At 50.0% G+C, this 19,809-nt stretch overlaps 2 protein-coding genes and 1 long non-coding RNA gene across 7 annotated transcripts in view; all 3 read right to left on the bottom strand.

Annotated features, from left to right (window-relative positions):
• LOC140849506 (uncharacterized) overlaps positions 1-19,809 on the bottom strand; it is a 139,641-nt gene that overhangs the window by 49,878 nt on the left and 69,954 nt on the right. The window lies entirely within an intron of this gene.
• On the bottom strand, positions 497-3,186 carry LOC140849693 (syntaphilin-like). The gene is made up of 2 exons (XM_073238036.1): positions 3,075-3,186; positions 497-2,673 (listed from the first exon to the last, which is right to left on the bottom strand). Exons 1-2 carry the CDS (start codon positions 3,184-3,186, stop codon positions 1,496-1,498), a joined length of 1,290 nt encoding a protein of 429 aa, XP_073094137.1. The 3' UTR covers positions 497-1,495.
• On the bottom strand, positions 11,588-14,788 carry LOC140849518 (uncharacterized). The gene is made up of 3 exons (XR_012131484.1): positions 14,571-14,788; positions 13,072-13,170; positions 11,588-12,185 (listed from the first exon to the last, which is right to left on the bottom strand). It is a non-coding gene; the product is annotated as an uncharacterized lncRNA (long non-coding RNA).

Raw genomic sequence — 19,809 nt, 5'->3', positions numbered from 1 at the left:
CCTAGGCCAAAAGGGTAAGACACAGGGTCCCACCAGTGCCCCCCAAATGTGGGGCCAAACCCCTGAAGAGGGTGGAATGACCAAATGGGTGCAAGTTCTGCAGGGGGAGGTAGGAGTGGGTTTACTTTGTAAATTAATAATGCTAATGAAATGTCACCAGCTTTGCGGGGGGATCTGGATGTGGTCCCAGGCAAGGAGGGAGGCAGGGAATCTTCCAAGTGGACTGGGCTCAGGCTGGAGCAGGGAGGCTGCAGGGCTCCTACCCATCCTGCCCCACGCGCACCTGCCTGGGAAACCTCCCAGGGCACCCTGTTTTGGCCTGATTGAACTTCATGGCTCCACATTCATCTTGTCATTCTTCCTGCTGGAATTCTCTGCCAGGAGCAGATAGGTCTAAGATTTAGGAATTCTCACTCTAAAATCAAGCAGCCATCTATCTCACTAGAAATCCTGGGATGCATGAGAACCAAGCCTCAAAGTGAACATAGTGCAAAGTGGAAGTTGGGCCTGAGACTCGCCCCCAGAGAAGCTTGGGTCAAGCTCTAGGGGCAGCCATGGCCTCTGGCTTTTCACGCCAACTGAGGATTGCTGAGTCCAGCCCTGGCTCCCAGACTACAGGGCCTCATCTCAGAAGGCTGCAGGACCCCCTTGAGCTGCCAGCCCCTGCCTCCTCTTCTTGTGCTGGCAGTCTCCAGACAGGTGCTAGGGCCCAGGCGAGCACTGCGTCCCCCAGCACCGAGCCTGCCTAGCTCAGGTCTCCCAGGAAGAAGGACCTGACGGGCCCAGAAGTGCTGGGAGAAAAATGGATCACAGGGAAGATCTGGGATGAGCAGACACGGAACCCACACTGCCCTCTGCCGCCTCTTGCCCATCACTGTCTCTCCCACAGCCCGTGGCCTTGACTGTGCTTCTGATTCCCAAAGCAGGCAGCAGACCAAAGAGCTCAAGCCCAGGCCGGCGGTCCCAGCCCGGCACAGGACCCTGGGCCAGGTGTTTGTACTTTGGGCAACAAGTCTAAGCAGCAGGGATTAGCTCCGTCTGAGGAGCTCATACTGCCTCAGAAGCTGGGGCTGAGGGCATGGGGTAGCTTGGGAGAGAAGGCAGGCAGTGAGGAAGGGACTGGGCAGGCTGTGGGGGGTGGGCGGGGAGGCCCCCCAGACCAGCACACAGGGACTACCTGAGTAGGGGCTGCCCCTCCTGAGGGGCAGGTAGATGGGGCTGGGCTGTGGGACCTCACTGCACTCTCTCCGGTCTGTCCAGGCAGCACGCCTCCCCACCCGTTGGTCTCTCTTCCCTTCTCTCCTGCAGATGTTTTGGGATCCCTTCCCCCAGCCCCTACTTCCTGCCCCCAGACACTGTTAATATCCTGAAAAAATCACTTCCAAACCCAAAACTAAATAAATAAGATGATGCCCCACAGGAATGTGCAAGAGAGAGAATGGCACCCCTACAATCAGTGGTCAGGCTGCCAGAGCCGCGGGCTGGGCAGGGCCCCTCAGAGCTGGGTACTGCCGCCGGCCTCGCTCCGGCCCTGCTGGCTCAGCGAGCGGCAGCTGATCCTGTGGATGGAGTGCAAGGCCACAGTGCAGCAGCCCCGCAGCAGGGAGCTGATGTTGTAAATGGGCTGGCCCTGGCGCCGCTGCGAGCGGCAGAGCCAGGCCACCGTGGGCACAGCCGGCACCACCACGGCCAGCAGATCCACGATGTAGTGGCGGCTCCAGTAGCTCTTGGGTTCCTTCTCGGCCGCGGCTGCCTCCTCCTCCTCTTCCCCCGGGCATGCCACACTCACCGACAGGCTGGGGTTGGGGGTGGCCGCAGGCCGGAGTGGGGTCGGCCCTCGGATGATGGGCTCCCGTGCCTCTAGCTCATCACCTACCCTCACCACCACTGCTGAGTTGGAGTCTCTGGGCCCTGGGGGGTGGGGATCCAGCTCTGGATGCCTGTCCCCTGACTCGAGGACTGTCCCGCAGACCTGGGCCTTGGTCACTTTCTCCAGGATTGTGTCCAGGTCAGGCTGGTACTGCACAGAGTCTGTCTGGATGGCATGCTCCCGCATGCAGCTGGCCTGCACGCCAGCCTCCATGCCACACAGCAGCTTCTCATAGGTGTTGCTGGCAGGGAAGCGGGGGCCCAGGCTGAAGGAGCCGTGCAGTGAAGCCTCCTCGGGGCCACAGTCCACCCCCAAAGACAGCAGGCTGCTGGCCTCCAGGGCATCCGTCTGGCTCAGTGTGTCGTCGGTGGCCACAAAGCCACTGTCAGCCCTGTCCTCAGCAGAGGCACCAGGGTGGTTGCCAGGGGGGTGGTCACCGCAGACAGCTGGGTCACTCAGCTTGGTGTAGGTGGAGCTGCGAGTGAGGGAGCGGGCGGGGGACCCGCCAGCCGACTCCCCGGCGCCGTCCTCCTTGGCTGTGCCGTTCTGGGCCACCTCCATGCTGTGCAGCAGCGTCTCCAGCTTCTTGTTCTGAATGTTGATGTCCATGAAGTACTTCTGCAGCCCCTTGTCCTTGTCAATCAGGTTGTTCTTGACGGTGTCCATGACCTGCTTGAGCTGCTTGATCTCCTTGCAGGCCTCTTTCAAGGCCAGCTGGGCCTCCACGCGGTGGCACTCCTCCTCAATCCAGTCCTCCTGCATGCGTGACAGCTGCGTCTTCAGGTCATCGATCCCTGGCCCTGCTGCAATGTGACCAACGTGCTCCCCGGCTCCAAACCAGCAATGGCTCGCATCTCATCTGGAGTGGCCCCAGACTCCTTTCCTGGAGCTGCACGGCCCTGCCTGCCCCACTGACCTCCTCACCTCTGCTCTGCTGCTCCCTCTGGCTCCACACCGGCCGCCTTGCTGCTCCCAGAAACGGGCCCCACTTCACAGCTAGGTCGTCGTCTCGGCTGTGCCCCGCATGGACCTCTATTCCCCCAAATATTCCCCCAGCTGGTGCCTCAGGGCTCACGGTCTCTGCACAGACTCACCTCCCCAGAGAGTCCTCCCCTGACCATGGGTCCTGATTAACGCCCATCACCGCCCGCTTCACTGATTGTCCTCCTCACCCCTGCTTCACTTGCTTCCATGTCAGACCTACTTTGACCATTTTTGCTCTTCTCCCTCATTTGCTGCGTGTGAGGGCCCCGAGCACAGGCACCACGTTGGTGTATCCCCACTGTGTCCCCAGAGCCTAGCACAGAGTCTGCCATGCTGCGGGGGCTCTATAAACAAGGACAAGCTGGAGGAGTGGAGGGCACACAGAGGTGCTGAGGCCCTGAGCGGCCTAGTGGGGGGGGGGGGCAGGGCCGGCTCAGACTCCTCGGAGTCCTGGAGCCTCTGGGGGACCCTCTTTACCTTGCCCCACCCTCCCCTGCAGACCCTGGTCCTCAAAGCCACACTGTGATTTATGGATGCAAAGTCATGGTCACCTCACACAGAAGTGAGGGTGGGTGGCCTGGGCTGGCTGGTCCCCAGATCTCCTGGCTGTGCTTTCACTACCCAGTGCGAGGAGCCAAGTGTCCTTCCAAACCTTCTGAGAAAGATGATGCCTCCCTACACACTGCAGGGCAAAGACGCCTTGGCGGAGGAGGGTCCTGCCCTGATGTCACCACAGGGTCTGGCACACAGGGTGGGGTTGGGGGTCCTATGTTCTCTGTGACTGAAGAGCACAGGCTTTGCTGTCTGGCTGACGGGGCCTCTTCTTAGGAACCCTCCACATGTGGGACTACCTCTCCTGTCTGCCTCACCCCCTAGATGTCCACAAACCTTTTACCTCCCCCTAATCCCCCAGGCAGAGCCCCCAGGACCCACTTACCAAGGCAGGGAACAGCCTCAAGATAATTTTCCTGAGTGGACCACATTCAGGGTACTGTTAGGGGCACGCCACTACACTCTGCATCGTGCAGGCCCTCCTGGCTCACACCGCGTCCTGCCTTTTCCCAGGGAGGACAGGGTGCCTAGCTGCAGTGCCTCCTGCCCCGGGCTAGGACAGTGATCTGACTCTGTGGGTCCCACTGCAGCCATTCCTTTGGGCAAATCTATGATCTACCTCAGCCTTAGTAACTTAACAGTTTTCTTCAAACTATTTTTCTTTTAAATAAATTTGTTTTCAAAGGGAACTATAACTGCCTAGTGTGAGTGGAAAATCAGACTCATTTCCCAAAAATAACAAGCCACTGAGAAGTGTATAAGCTTTCCCCAAAATGTAATTAAATTGTACCTGGATGCTGAGGTCCCTGATATGTTTGTTCTCTCTCTGTTAGAAAGGGCACGTCAACATAAGAGCTATTTTTGAAGAATTATCAGAAACAAATGTAGGCTTTGTCTTCAATTTCATGAGAAAGATGAACGGAAATTGGTAGTCAATACCCCTAGTTCTTTTGATCAAAGAAAAAAAGACACAAATTACCACTATCAAAATTAAAAGGGACATCACTACATGGCCTACAGATATGAAAAGGAAAATAAGAGAATATTATGAACATTTTCTGCCAATAAATTCAACTTAGATGAAGTGGAAAAATCTCTTTAAAAACATAAATGACCAAAAGTGACTCAAGAAGAAATAGAAAATGTGGTCATTTATCAAAGAAATTAAATTTCAAGTTGAAATGCTTTCACTGGTGAAATCTATAGAACACTCAAGGAAGAAATACCAATTCTACGGTCTTTTAAACAAGAAAACTAAAAACAAAATCTTTGTTGTCACTATACATCAGTTGTTATTTAACCCTATGTCCACCTAAAATCATCTCACACACCATGTATGGTGCAAGGTCCTCATTTTGGGAAATTGATGTAATCAAGTCCCACATGGCAAACTGAGGCCCAGAGCAGAGCAGGGCTTGCCTGAGGACACCCAGCATGCAGCAGCCCAGCCTGTGAAACCAGAGTGACTGTACCCCACCGTGGATGCGTGAGTGTTCCGGCTGGGGGTGGTAGTGCAGGGAGCCAGTGTGTCATCAGGCAAGTCATAGCGCCCTTCTGAGCCTCAGTTTCCTAATCCATAAAATGGAGCAGGCATTTTGCCTGGCAGGGACTGTTCTGAGGCACAGATGAGACTGCAACCATCAGGCTGTGTGAAGAGGAACCCTCATCTCAGCAAACATCAGAGGGGCGTTGGCAGGCACCACTTCATGGCTGTGTCCCCCAGGTCCATTTCCTGCCCTTGTGGGTCCAGCTCTGGCAGTGCCACATCTCTGTTTATTCTCCCTATCCTGATGGAATTCTTTCCAAAAAGAACGCGGATCCTCAGGCCACAAGAGGGGCTGTGAACCCCTACAGGAGGTGGCGGTTTCCTGTCACAGGCTATCTTCCCAAAACTTTTCTGCCTCCAGTGTTGACGGAATGCTCCACCCGAATGAAGCACCCCCAAATCCTGAGCATCTTGACCCAGATGTGGTGGTAACACCTGAAACCCCTGGCTGCAAACCTAGCTCTCACATCTCCTGGCAGGCCGACCTTGGACAACTCATCAGCCTGTCTGAGCCTTAGTTTTCCCATCAGTAAAATGGGGATAGCTGATCTACCACATAGGAACTTAATGAGAAAATCTGTAAAACATCAGGCAAACTGGAAGGTGTCTTCATCCCCCTGTCCCACCCTGAAACAGACTCCAAGGAGGAGAACTAGAGGTTCCCCACGCACCCTCACTCCCGTCTGTCTGCAAGCCCAACTCCCCTCCCAGCGGAGTCCCTTCCTCTGCATCTCTGCAGGGGAGCTGTGGGCTGTGATGGCATCTCATTCCGCCAGGGGGAGCTAGAGTGCCCGCCACTAGAGCCCTAATTGCCTTGCTGTTCAAGATGGAAAAACTCATTCAAGGTGCTTATCAATTGCGAGACATGTCCCATTTTGAAAAGTTTTTAACATTGGTTTTGGATATAGCTTTAGAATTATGTCTGATAATCTAGGAAACCTGTTTAGAATGCTTTTGAAATAAAAAGAAAAATAAAAGGTTCTGAAGGAAAAGGAGGCCAAAGCTGTCCAGAGCTCCTCTCCAGCACACCTCAGAGGCCCCCACAGCCGGCTCCTGGGCGTCAGGGTCTGCGCCCCTCTGGCCCAGGCCGTCCAAGGCATCCCTCCCCCGCTGCCCCCAGGTCTCCCAGGACCACTCCTGCCTCCATGGCCCATCCCCACTAGGCAACCAGAGGGAGTTTTTCAAGGCCCTGATGAGACTGTCTGCGCCGTTTATTAAAATGCCCCTGAGACTCCCAAGAGAAAAAAGCCCTGTGCGACTGGCCCCTCAGGGCCTCTCCTCCACGGCTCCCCCCACCTCAGTTTACTCCACTGAGCCACATGGGCTTCCTGAAGCTCTTCAAAAGCGGGCCTCCTCCCTGGCTATTCCCTCGGCTGGAAGACGCCCTCCTTATCAACCCCCACAAAGATCTGCTGACACTGGTCTGGCAACAGGTAACATGCACAGGTGCCACTGTTTATATAAAAGCCCCTCTGACAGTGGGCCATGCACTGATCATCCCTGGTCCCCAGCTGCCACCTTGGGTGAAGGACTCATGAGGGACATGTGCATGTCCTGAGGGGTGGGTGACACACCATTCAGTCTGCCACACAGAACACCCAGTCCCAGTGAAGCCCATTCCCAGACCCCCTCATTGCCCCAACCCAGACCTTTGCCCCAGAAGTTTCCCTTGACTTACACTGTTTTTTATTCCCCATGACTTGCAATCCAAGACCTACTCATCCTGCCAGACCCCAGTCAGGATCCACTCAGCCTACAATACAGAAAAAGGAGCCCAGATACCCAGAGCCAGTTGGGACCTCAAAGCCCCCCGTCTGCTACTCCTTCTCAGCAGCTCCACCAGAAGCTCAGAGCCCACAGACAGGGTCTGTGGCTTCCCCGGGTGAGTGATACTCCAATGTCCAGCCAGGGCTGATGAACAGAGGACGCACATAGGCCCACTGCGGGGAAAACCGAGGTGAGATTAGTCTCAGGGGATCTCCTGGGGTAGGCAGACTTTGAGGTAATAGTCATGATTAGTTATTGGTCAAATAACTTGCTATGTGCTAAGTAGGAACCGTGCCAGGCATGGGAACCATGAACAAGACAGACATGGTACTGTCCTGGGAGAAGGAGGTGTGTGATAAGTAGACACACAAAGAAACATGGTGATGAGAATAAAGCAGAGCAGGGGGTAGAGAGCCAAGGTGTCAGGAATTGAGGGGATGTTTTATCAGAACATTAAAAAGAGGCCTTTGGCCCAGGTGAAGCCCTTCTCAGGTAGAGCAGACAGCAAATGCAAAGGTCCTGGCTGGTGCTGGGCTTAAAGGTCCTTCCTCTAGGAAGCCATCTTGGATTGCGTCTCTTGGTCCCCCAGCACACCGCCTCACGAACTCACCAGCCTCCCCAAGGATGCGCCGTGCTTGTGCTCAGTAGCATAATCTGCTGGACAAACCAATGAGAAGATGCAGCCATACTACAGAGGAGTGATCTGTGCCCCCAACATTGAAGGGCTGGGAGTTCCTCATTCTGGCATCCCCATGCCCGGGACAGTGCCTGGCATATACAGCAGGTGCTCACTAAGGTTTGAACAAGTGTGAAATACAGACATGGTGCCAGGAAATGAGGACAATGATGGCTTCTCTATGAGGCCAAAACTGTCCTCACACTTTCTTCAATGTCCTCATGCCCTATCTGGTGTAGGGACACCCACCCTGAGTCTGCCCGTGGGGTCATGACCCCCAAGCCCAGCTGGGCCCAGAAATTGGTTTTGCTCTATGGGAGGTAAATACTCATTTTTCTGGTTGTTAGTACATTATTGGGGTCAAACAGGAGGTGTGAGCCTTCCCCCTCTTTTCAGAGCAGCATGGATGTGGCCCTGGATCCTGGAGAAGGTGATCTGGGGAGGGGCTGGTTGTGGGAGGCCTATGAGGAATTCCAGCCACAGGCATTTGCTCATCACTCAGCTTGAATGCCAAGGTTACAGGTCATGTGGGTGTGAGTATATGAGGCAATAAATGAATGTGAGTGTGTGGGGGTGTGAGTGCATGTGTATACAAGTGTGTGCACAAGTGCACACAAACAGAAGAAATCTAGAAGAAAATGCACCAAAATGATCTCGGGGAGACAGAATCCTGATGGGTTTTATTAGCTTTTATGCCATTCAGTATCTCCCTAACTTTCTATATTCAGCCTATGCTACTTTTAGAATCATAAAAGAGCTAAAATAAGTAGCTTTTTAAGGCCACTGGTACAAAAAGCAGAGAAGAGATGGGGGAGGAGACAGGTGTGACTCTGCAGGCACCTGGACTAGGGAAAAGGGGGAGGGAGGGCAATGGAGTACTGAGATGAGGAGGCGAGGCCTCCAGCCAGATGCACGCACACCAACTCCTGTAGGACGCCTCCATTTCCCCTCTGGGTCCTGAGCTCCTCTGACCCTGAAGCCCCATAATTAACCACCAGGTATCTCAGGAAGGGCCTGGGCTAGGAGGGCATGGGTGAGGGCAGCAGGACAGACAGAGGTGCTCACATCACATCACACACATCACCTCACAAAAGTAGAAGGCAGCCTACCTTTCTTCCTGGGATTCTGCGCCTTGGACACACACTACCCAGAGGGCCACCTGCGAACTCTGGTGGCCAGAGACAAATCTCTGTGGTTGGCTGTGGCTGGGGGTGGGTAGAAGATGGATGGACTCAGATTCTACAATTATTTTCTGAAAGTTACCAACAAAGTGCCAAAACAAAAACATGTGGGCAAATGAAGTAAAATTTTGTTACAGAACTCGGTCCATTGAGTGGAGGGTCCCCCCGATCCCAGAGTCAGAGGGAAGCTTCCCCAGAGGTGGACATGTCCTGGTCCCTAGTGTCCAGTCAGATGGCCCCTAAGTCAGGATCTTGGGTCCTAAAATATGACCCAAATCTCTTCAGGTCAGGGCTGTGCTGAGACTTTTAAGAAAACCCTCGAGGCCACATCCCAGACTGCTGCCCTCCCCTCTTCCATGCACCTCTGGGCAGAAGCCGAGGCCCACCCGCGGCTTATCCCACCGTACTATCCGAATACTTCCCTACTTCCGGAGTTCTCTACCTGAGACGCTGCCCAGAGGGGCACAGTGGAAGGATCGAAGGGCGTGGGCTCAGAACAATCTGGGCTCAAGTCCCCACTGTAACAGTTTCTAGATATGAAACCGCATGCCTCTGAGTGTCCCTGTCAGGGCCGCTGAGCCCTGGGGGCCCCCCAGTGCTTACACCCTGAGATTCTGAAAAGGGACAGGCTGCAGTGAGCCCACCGCAGGGAGTATGGGGCAGCACTGATGTAAGCGCCAGTCCCTGAGCATAGTCTGAGCAGGGGGCTGAAGGGTCTGCAATTCCTGCCCCTACCAGGGCAGGAGCCATTGCTCAGGACCAGGCTCTAATGGCTCTGCCAGGGAAAGGGCCACCCTGGCTCAAAGACCCAGGCCCTGCCGGAATCTCACCTCGTCAGACCTCCCCCTGCTGGGGACTCTGCCCTAGGGGCTGCAGGATTCTTCTTAGTGTGCCTCTCTGATTGCTGCCAGCCTCAAATGCAACCAGAAACCCAGTGGCCCCTGAGAAGAACCAGGCCAGATGGGCACGGAGGACCAAGCCTGCCACCAGAGAGGCTCAGACTGAGGACCCAGGAGGCCGCCCTGGCCAACCCCGGCCCTGGCCTCCGCAGCCCCCCGGGTTTCAGAAGACCCACCCTGTGAGCCCTCACTTCCTGTGCTGCAGGTCCCTGAGGCTCATGGAGCTTCCTGGCCATTTCAGGGGATCTGTGATGGAGACTGGTATGGGTTGAACTGTATCCTCCAAAAAGATAAGTTCACCTCCTAACCACAATACTTCCGATTGTGACCTGATTCAGAAACCGGGTGCCTGCAGATGTAATCAGTTAGGACAAGGTCGTGCTGTGGAATGGCTGGTGTCCTTATAAGAGGAGAGACACCCGGAGGGGATGACCACATGACACAAACATAGGGAGAAGGCCACGTGACAGCAGAGGCAGGGATGGAGTGGGCCGTTGCCAGCCAAGGAACCAAGTATTGCTGGCCACCACGGGAAGCCAGAGAAACAAGGAAGGATTCTCCCCTACAGAGGGAGCGTGGCGCTGCCCACACCGGACTGCTGGCCTCCAGAACTGTGAGACAATACATTTCTGTTGTTTTAAGCCCCTGGTGTGTTGTACTTTGTTATAGCAGCCCTAGGAAAAGGATGCAGGGACAACATTGGGGTACAGCATGCATATGTATTTTGGCCTCAGTAATCCGGGCTCCTGGGCAGTCCCTTAACTTTAATCCAAGAACCAAGCCTTGGAGGGCTCAGATCATAGTTTTCCGTAGCAGAGAGAATGCACTGGCCCTGGGGAGGCTGCACAGTGACATGGGGACTCCTCGCTAGAGAGGAGAGGGAATCCCTGTGCTTGCACCCTGGGAAGTGAGAAAGGGAGATGGAAGCAGAGAGAGAGGGGAAGCCACACATTCATTGCCCAGGGCTGAGCCTTCGCTGGGCAGTAGGGTCCGTGGGAACAAGAGCTGCAGAGACCTCTGAGAAACCAGGCCTGCAACCCACCTTCCATGGCTCCAGTGAACCCCAGCCTAGGTGGCCCCGTGGGCGTTGTGGAACAGCAGCAGTGGCTGCTGTTGTGTGTTCAGAGTCTCTGAATGCCCCAGAACCCTGTGTGGTGCTGCTGAGAGGGATGGTGGGCCAGCAGAGGCCTGGACAGATGCCTCTGGGCCAGAGTGGGACAATGAGCCCAGAGTCAACAGGGGACTCCAAAGCCAAACTGTAGCAGAGCCAGGCTCAGGTGCCATCCACGCTCTGGGCCTCCCTTACATGAGGGACTGAACAGTTTGTAAACACAGGGTTCCCTGCAGAGGAGCGCCTGGTTGTAGATACCCCAGTGTAGATACCCAGCAGTTAATCTTGTAATTTAATTCCTGTTTAAGCCTAATCTGTAGCTGAAACTAATCTAAGAGAGAATAGGTGCTGTGTCTTGGAATCTGGTGCGAGTCATGAGCAATGTGACAAGAACTGCAAACAGTTCCTGTCTCCTTTCCGAGGTAAACCCAGATAAGGAACACACCGTGAGACTCACGTGGCGGATGACTTGACAAGACAGAAGAGAAACTTTAAGAGGTGAATAGTCTGCAATTATTTAGCTTGATGAAAAACTCATCCTATAATCATTAATTGATGCTTGTCTTTTTACTTGCTGTAGCTTAATAAAGGCACAGGGAAGCCCTGGCTTGTTGCTTAGTCTCCAAGAGAATCTCAGCCCTCTGCATTAAACGTCATTCTGCCACGGTTTCTCATTTTCATGGACCCCAACTGCAACACCTGGTGGTGGAGGAGGACAGACACACAGCAGGGGCAGGAGACAAACAGCCACTATTACCTCCAGTGGACTGCTGGGCCTCACTCTTGCCTTGAGGGTGAACCACTTTTCAGAGCCAAACAGCTCGCCCCAGCGGCATCACCCAGAGCCCCTGCCAGACAGCTGCACCTGCCTCCTGGGGGCAGGCCTCTCCCCCTGCGCCTGCCCAGGGCCTCACAGGGGAAGTATGACCCAATCTCAGAGACATAGCCTGGTGCCTAAGGGCATGAGGGACACACAGCCCAAGTAAGGGCCTCTGGGACTCCAACATCTGAGAACATTTATTTCCTTCTCCAAGTCCCTGGTGAGGAAGAAGGTCAGCTTCACCAGCCAGGGCGGGCAGATACAGCCAGGAGGCCTATATCCCTGGGCCTGTCAGGGGTAAGCCAGGGACAGCGAGGCCCCCCTGGCCTGGGCACCTGCTGGAGGACAGGGGAGAAGGACGGGCCACCTCAGAACCTGATGCGGGAGCTCTTCTTCACGGAGGACAGAGGAGGGGTCTTCAGAGGCTGTGAGAAGTGCTTTGGTGAGGAGCTGACAGGCATGGGCGTCGCTGACTTCTGCACGATGTACCTGGACACCTGGGGGGACTGCAGCCCCAGGGAGGTGGACAGGTTCAACTCCGGGAACCCAGAGGCCGGGGCTGACGGAGACAACGAGGTGTACGTGGAGGAGGCAGTGGGCGTGCTGGCCGTGGTGCTGGGTGCCGTCTCCCTATCAGGATCCAGGTCCTTCTGGAAGGTGTGGGTCTCCAGGTGGAGGAGCCGGCCCTGCTGCTCTAGCACCTTGTGCTTCATCAAGTCAGGCGGGTGGGTGGGTGCCAGTTCATTGAAATGCAGCATTTGCTGGATCTGAGGTGCGATCTGTGGGGAACAGAGAGGGGAGTGCAGGGGCAGCAGGACCAAGAGGGAGGCCCCAGGAGGACGGGCCTGACACTTCCATGCAGAAGAAGTCTCTGGAGGGCCACGGTTGTCACTGATGACCAAACCTGCCCTTCTCTTGGTATAGCAGCAGCCTGAGGGCTGGGCACTGGACTGTCCCTGTCTTAGGAGGAGGCCCAGGTACCAGCTACTTCCCAGATGTGCTCTCACCGCCTGCCAGGCTGGCTCTGGGCGCATCTCCCTCTTCACACTGACCTCTCCCCAGCAAGCACAGAGGAGCTGTCTCACTTAATGCTGAGACCCCAACACAGAGAGAGGGAGCCCCCACAGTGCCTCATGGCACTCGAGGAGGGAACGGCTGGGATCTGCCAAGGAAGAGGCATGATGGGGCTTGAGGCTGCCTTTCCAGAGTCCCTGGCTCCTTTTCCTTCTTTCCAAGAAAACCTCCTCCATGCCCTCTGTCTCCTCCTGATCATTTCCCTGCCACCATGAGACCCTGTACCCACACAGGAGCAACCGGCCGTATGCAGACATGAGCAGTAAACACACTGATAAACCAAAACCACACACTCAGGCAATGCTTTGGAGGCTGTGGGAGCGCCAGGCCCAGACGACCTCCAACAAGGGACCAGTGAGGCTTGCGCTCAAGGTCAAAAGCAACGTCCATGGCCTCAACCAGGGCCTTGGCAGACAAACCAGCCAGACCAGCTTTATCCCAGAACTGTCTGTGGCCCAGAATCCTGTGAAAGGCCCGATGTTCCCCACAGCCCCACTGGAGGGCCGGGTGGGCACGAGTGGTCACCGATGGAGGCGGGATCCCCGGCCTCCAGCCCCAGCATCTCGAGGAGACAGCCCCGCCCCGCCTCACCTGGTTCTTCACCCAGCCGTACTGCACATTGGTGAACAGGAGTTTGGGACTTGGAGGCTGCCGCTTGGATGTGTACGCTGCTCCCAGGACTTGGCTCACCTGCAAGAGTCAAGGGCAACAGTGAGGGCTCAGGCTTGAGTTGCTGGGGGTCCCTCTACACCCCCAGCCTCTCCTGCTTGCCCTTGGACTCCCACTTGCACCAGCTGTTCTCAATGTCTTCTGGGGAGCGCTCTCTGGCCCACGGGGACAGCAGGGCTAGCCTCCGCAGCTTGGCCCATGCTTCGGCCTCGGCGTCCCCCTTCCCGTTCGGAGAACCATGGAGCTACCTGCTCCCGCTGTTGGTACTCCAGGGCCTCAGTGAGATCCTGCTCCTCCCTCCCATGAGGGGCTTTTCTTCAGAAGGTGCCCTAGGCGGGGTTCCTCCCTCCTGGGACAGGGCCTTTCCAAGCTTCTCATCCCTCCCTGAGGCCATATTGCCCAGGCCTGGTCAATTAGCCATGTTCAATGAACATTATTAAAGCCCATATTAAACTGGCTCCCACCAAGTCCTGCCATCTTCCCCACCACCGTGTGCTCTCCTCCATGGAGACCTGGCACCCCATCCTGACCTTACCTGGACCTCCCCCTGTGGAATACATAAACAACCTCTCCCTCCTAGGGAAGCCCTGCCTCTGCCTTGATATCCCCCCCAACAGATAAGATTTATGCCTTCCCAGGAGTATAGGAGCCACAAGGACTCTTGGAAGTGCTTGGAAAACTCCTACTTATATTCAAAACACAACTCCAAAATCTATTCTTCTATGAAACCTTCCTTTTACTTGATCCACCCAATCAGGAGATTTTTCCTCTAAGCTATCCCTGTTCTTAACAGTCCTGCTACTTACCACATAGAACTGCAGCCACGAGCTTGCATATCCATCTCTCCAAATGGACTGTGTGTTGCCTAAGGCAGGACTCATATCTGACTGGATTTCTAGAACCTAACACAGGGTCTGGCAGTCATCAGGACCTCAATAAATATTTTTTGAAGGATCCAAAATTGTCCAAGACTTGGTCAGAAATATGGTGGAACATGGATGGAGGAAAAAAATGAAGAGAAGGCTTCCAAAGCAAGCAGCCTGCCTTCCCCATGAAACAGGGAAATAACATGAGTGTCTATCCTCCCAGGGAACTCTGGCCACATAGAATTAACCTCTGCCGGGAACCAGCCTGAACAAATCTGAACCTGGTTCTGGGGAAGGGACTTGGGTTTTGATATTTTCCACTGGTTTGTACTTCTGAGTCTTTCAGCTTTGCTGGGTTAGAACAGAGCTCTTAGGCCACCGCTGACACCTGTGGAGTCAAATCTTGCAGGTCCCAAATCTTTGGCCTTCTGAGCACCCCCCGCCCCCCACCGAGTGTGCCCAGCACTCTCCAAGTAAGGCTGCCTGGGACTTGGGGAAATGCCCAGCATCCCCTTCCCTGGGCCAGAGGAGACCAGGTGGGCCGTGATAACTCACTGCAGCTCAGTGAAGGCCTGGGAAGCATCTATGGAGTCGTCATCCTCCTTTACGCTTCTTCTTAGATCATAGACACTGACCATCTGGACATCCTGCAGCCTTTTCAAACATTCAGGCCAAATGTCCCTGCAATTTAACAGATCCAGCTCAGTAGCAATGACAGAGCTTCCCCTTCCTCTGAACCCTCTGTCCCTCATCCTCCACCCTCAGCCAACAGTCCCTTGCCCCTGGCCTACACCTGTTGATGCCTACCATATGCCAGGCATTATGCTGGCTACTCTACAAATACCTGGAGGAATCGAACACTAGCCATAGGATATACTTAGAGCTCAGGCCTAAAGCATTTGGCCCCACACGGAGGCCGAAATAGAGTACTGCGGCAACGACCAAGTGATTCTCAGTCAGGCTTCAAGTAGTTCATGTATAAAATAGCAATGGCACAAAATGATCAGGTGTCCATCAAATGTGAGGTTAGGGATGGGGCTGGGGAAGAACAGGGGCTCGGGTAGAAAGCAGGTAGTGAGAAGAGTGAGACATGAAATCCTCCTGGGCAGGGTGCAGTGAGTTAGTTGCAGGCTATTCCCCTGCTGCAGAATGTTTTTTTAATTAAGAAAAACTAAACAGATATGTTACAAATATTTTAAAAAATAATTGGAGGGAAACAAAATAAAAAATGAACAAGTGAGACTTCACCAAACTAAAAAGCAAGCTTCTGTACAGCAAAGGACACCATCTGTAGAACAAAAAGGCATCTTACAGTATGGGAGAATATATTCATAAATGACTCATCTGATAAGGGGTTAACATCCAAAATACATAAAGAAATCATATGCCTCAACACCCCCAAAACAAATAACCCAATCAAAAAATGGGCAGAAGACCTGAGCAGACACTTCTCCAAAGAAATACAAATGACCAACAGGCACATGAAAGATGCTCCACTTCACTAATCATCAGGGAAATGCAAATTAAAACCACAGTGAGATATGACCTCACACCAGTTAGAACAGCCAACATCCCAAAGAGAAGAAATAAATGCTGGCGACGGTGTGGAGAAAGGGGAACCCTCTGACACTGTTGATGGGACTACAAATTGGTGCAGCTGCTGTAGAAAGCAGAATGGAGGTTCCTCAAAAAACTAAACATAGAAATACCATTTGACCCAGTAATTCCACCCCTAGAAATTTACCCAAAGAAAACAAAAACCCTGACTTGAAAAGATAAATGCACCCCTATGTTTATCATCGCACTGTATGCAATAACCAAGACATGGAAGCAACCTAAGTGTCCATCAATAGATGAATGGATGAAGAACAGGTGGTACACATATGCAGTGGAATACTATTCCACCATAAAAAATGAAATCCTGCCATTTGCAACAACATGGATGGATCTAGAGGGTATTATGCTCAGTGAAATAAGCCAGATAGAGAAAAACAAATGCCATATGATTTCACTTATTTGTGGAATATAAAAACAAAACAAAGCAGGAGGAACAAAACACCATTCAACTCGTAGACACTGAGAAGTGACTAGTGGTTACCAAGGGGGTGAGGAATAGGCAGGGGCAGGGGGAGGGAGAGGGGGACTGCTGAACCACTGTGATGTACATTTGATAAATTAAATAAGAATAATAATAATTGGAGAGCTGTAGAAGCAAAGAAATCAAGACAAACTAAAATTACAGAAAAGGAAGAGTCCTTCAAAGAAGAACTGAAATCAGGAGCTGCTTTCTTCTCTGGGAGCATTTTCTGAGTCTGGGCATTGGCTGAGTAAGAACCAGGCTCAGATTAGGAGGAAGAAAGCAACTGCAAGGAAGAGAAACCAGCAGAGCTTTGGACAGACACAGTTAAAAACATACACACAAAGAGACAGAAAAGTCAACACACAAGATAGACTAGAACAGAATACAAAACAAAAGTAAAAAAGCCCATTCACCCAAAATAAAAAGGAAAAGAGGAATAGAGAAAGAACAGATGAAACCAACAGAAAGTAAAAATTACCACAGCAGACTTAAATCCAACCATGTAGATAATTATATTAAATGAAAATGGACTAAATACACCAATTAAGATGGAGAGATTTTCAGACTATTCAATGAAAAAGCAAGATCCAACTACATATCATTTAGAAGAAATAAGACTTTACTTATAAATACAAAGATTAAAAGTGAAAGGATGGTGAAAGATATATCATGAAAGTACTAAGCAAAGAAAGCTTAGGAAATATGTCTGTCTCTACAAACAGAGAAAGACTTCAGGACAAGGAACATTACTGAAAATTAAAAGGTCAATTTTGTAGTGATAAAAGAACCAGTTCCTCAGGAAGACATGATAATCCTAAATGCATATATGCCTAGCAATTTAGGGATTCAAAAATAAAAGAAACTGAAAGAACTAAAGGGAGAAACAGACAAGTCCACAATCATATTTGAAAATTTTAAGACCTCTCCCAGCTGTTCATACAAGAAGTAGACATAAAAACAGTAGAGATATAAAAGATTTGAACAAGACTATCACCTAACTGGCCCTAACTAACATTTGTAACATTTGACATCCAACAACAGCAGAACACACATTCTTTTCAAAGTACACATGGAACATTTACCAAAATAGCCAAGAAAATGGGACATATAAAAGATGCAGGAAGTTTCAAATCATCAAAATCATAGACTGTAGAATTTATTTTCTGACTACAATGGTATTGAAAATCAATAACAATAGCTGGAAATTTGGCCAAGTATTTGAAAACTAATCAAAACACTTCTAAGTTATTCATAGGTCAAAGGGAAAATTAGAAATCACTTCCAACTGAATGATGATAAGACTAGGAAACTAAAAAGTTATAACATGAAAATTTATGGGATGCAACTAAAGCAGTGCTTGAAGGAAAATTTATAGCTTCAAATACCTACATTAGAGAAAAGGAAGCTGTAAAACACATGATCTAGGTTTCTACTTTAAGAAGTTAGAAAAAGAAGAGTAAATCAAATTCTAAGTAAATAGAGGAAAAGGAATGATTTTAAAATAAAAGGGAAGTTGCTGTTTAATGGGTATAGAATTTCAGATTTGCAAGATGGAAAAGTTCTGGAGATCTGTTGCACAACAATGTGAATATACTGAATACTGCTGAACTGGTCACTTAAAAATGGTTAAGATGGTAAATCTAATGTTATGTGTCTTCACCACAATAAAAAAATAGAAAAATGTTATTTGACAATTTTATAGAAAAAACATACATAATTATATGCCATTACTTAAATGCAGAAATATACAAAATAGAAAATGAACAGAGAATAGAGAAAATCAACAATGCCAAAGCTGATTCTTTTAAAGTATTAACAAACCCAAAAACCTCTAGCAAAATTGAAAGAGAAAGTGAACACACATATTGCCAGGATCAAGAATGAAAAGGGGACATTAATAGAGATCCTGTGACATTCAGAAGATGATAAGGGACTATTGTGAAGAACTTAATGATAGCATATTTGAAACTTGGATAAAATGGAAAAATTCCCTGAAAAAAATGAGTTTATCAAAACTGACACAAGAAATAGAAAATCTAAGTAGCCCTATTTCTACTAAAGAAATTAAATTCATAATCAAAATCTTTTCCATAAAAACAACTCTAGACCCAGAGAGCTTAATCAGTGGACTCTATCAAATATTTAAGAAAGATATAATACCCACTCTATGCCAATTCTCCCAGAAATAAGAAGAGTACTTTCGAAATCCTATGAGGCTGGCATTGCCCTGATACTGAACAAGGCAAAGAAACTACAAGAAAAGAAAACTGTAGATCAATATTCTTCATGAACATAGATGCAAATATTCTAAACAAAATTTTACTGAACAGAACTCAACAGTATATTAAAAAGAATAATACTTGACTAAGTGAGGTTTATACCAGGAATGCAAGATTGGATTAACATTCAAAATTCAAAGAACGTAACTCATCACATTAGTATAATAAAGGAGAAAACCCGTATGATCACTGCAATAGGAGCAGAGCAGTCATTTGACAGAACCCAACATTCATGATTATAGAAAATACATTTTTTATAATTCATTCATAACTGTAAAAATATCTCTCAGCTAACTAGCGATAGAGACAGCTACTGTTAAAAAAGAAATATTGCATGATTCCACTAAAGCAAACACATAGAAACAAAAAGTAGAATAATGGCTGCCTGAGCCAGAGGGGAGGCGCTTGGGCAGTTGTGGTTCAATGTAGAGTGTTTCAAGCACGCAAGACGATTAAGTCCTAGAGATCTACCACACAACAAAGTGAAATAAGTTAACACTACTGAACTGACACATAAAATTTTGTTAAGAGGGTAGATTCCTGGGTTTTTTCTCCCCAGAAATATTATATAATTCACATCTGACATTGTGTAGGTTTAAGGTGTACAACAGGATGATCTGTTGCATGTATACATTGAAAAATGATAGCCACAAGTTTAGTTAATACATCCATCAAGTCACAGTTAACATTGTTTTTTTTATTTTGTGGTGAGAATTTTTAAGATCTCTCTTAACTTACAAGTATACAGTATAGTATTCATAACTGTATATATACTTTTCTGTACATTAAAGCCTCAGAATTTACTCAACTAATAACTGGAGCCACCTTCATCCCACCCTGCCTCCGCCCCTGGCGGCCACCAATGTACTCTCTGTTTCTAAGAGTTTGGTTTCTTTAGATTCCACATAAAGTGAGATCATACAGCATTTGTCTTTCTCTCTCTGGCTTATTTTATTGAGCATAATGCCTTTCAGTTTCATTCGTGTCATTGCCAATGGCCAGACTTCCTGCTTTTTCATGCTGACTAATATTCCAGTGTATATGTATGTACACACATATAAAAGCTATATACATATACATATACACTGTGTATACAATAATATGTATATGTTATACACAATTTATCACATTTTCTTTATCCACTCATCTGTTGCTATACACTTAGGTTGCTTCCGTGTCTTGGTTACTGTAAATAATTTTGCAATGAACATAGAGGCACAGATATCTCTTTGTGATAGTGATTTTATTTGGTTTGGATATATATCCAGAAATGAAATTGCTGGATCAGTGGTTGTCATGTTATTTGTTTTTACCACAATTTTAAAAGACTTTTGGAAGGGAGTATAAAAGCACAACTATGAAGGGTGGGATTGATAAAATGGATAATACTAAAATTAACTTCTGTTCATCAAGAGACATCACAGAATAAAAAGCA

The sequence above is a fragment of the Manis javanica genome, chromosome 5 (assembly GCF_040802235.1).
Source record: "Manis javanica isolate MJ-LG chromosome 5, MJ_LKY, whole genome shotgun sequence".
Taxonomy (NCBI): domain Eukaryota; kingdom Metazoa; phylum Chordata; class Mammalia; order Pholidota; family Manidae; genus Manis; species Manis javanica.
The sequence above is the reverse complement of the archived record's forward strand: the minus strand, read 5'-3'. Positions and strand labels throughout refer to the sequence as shown.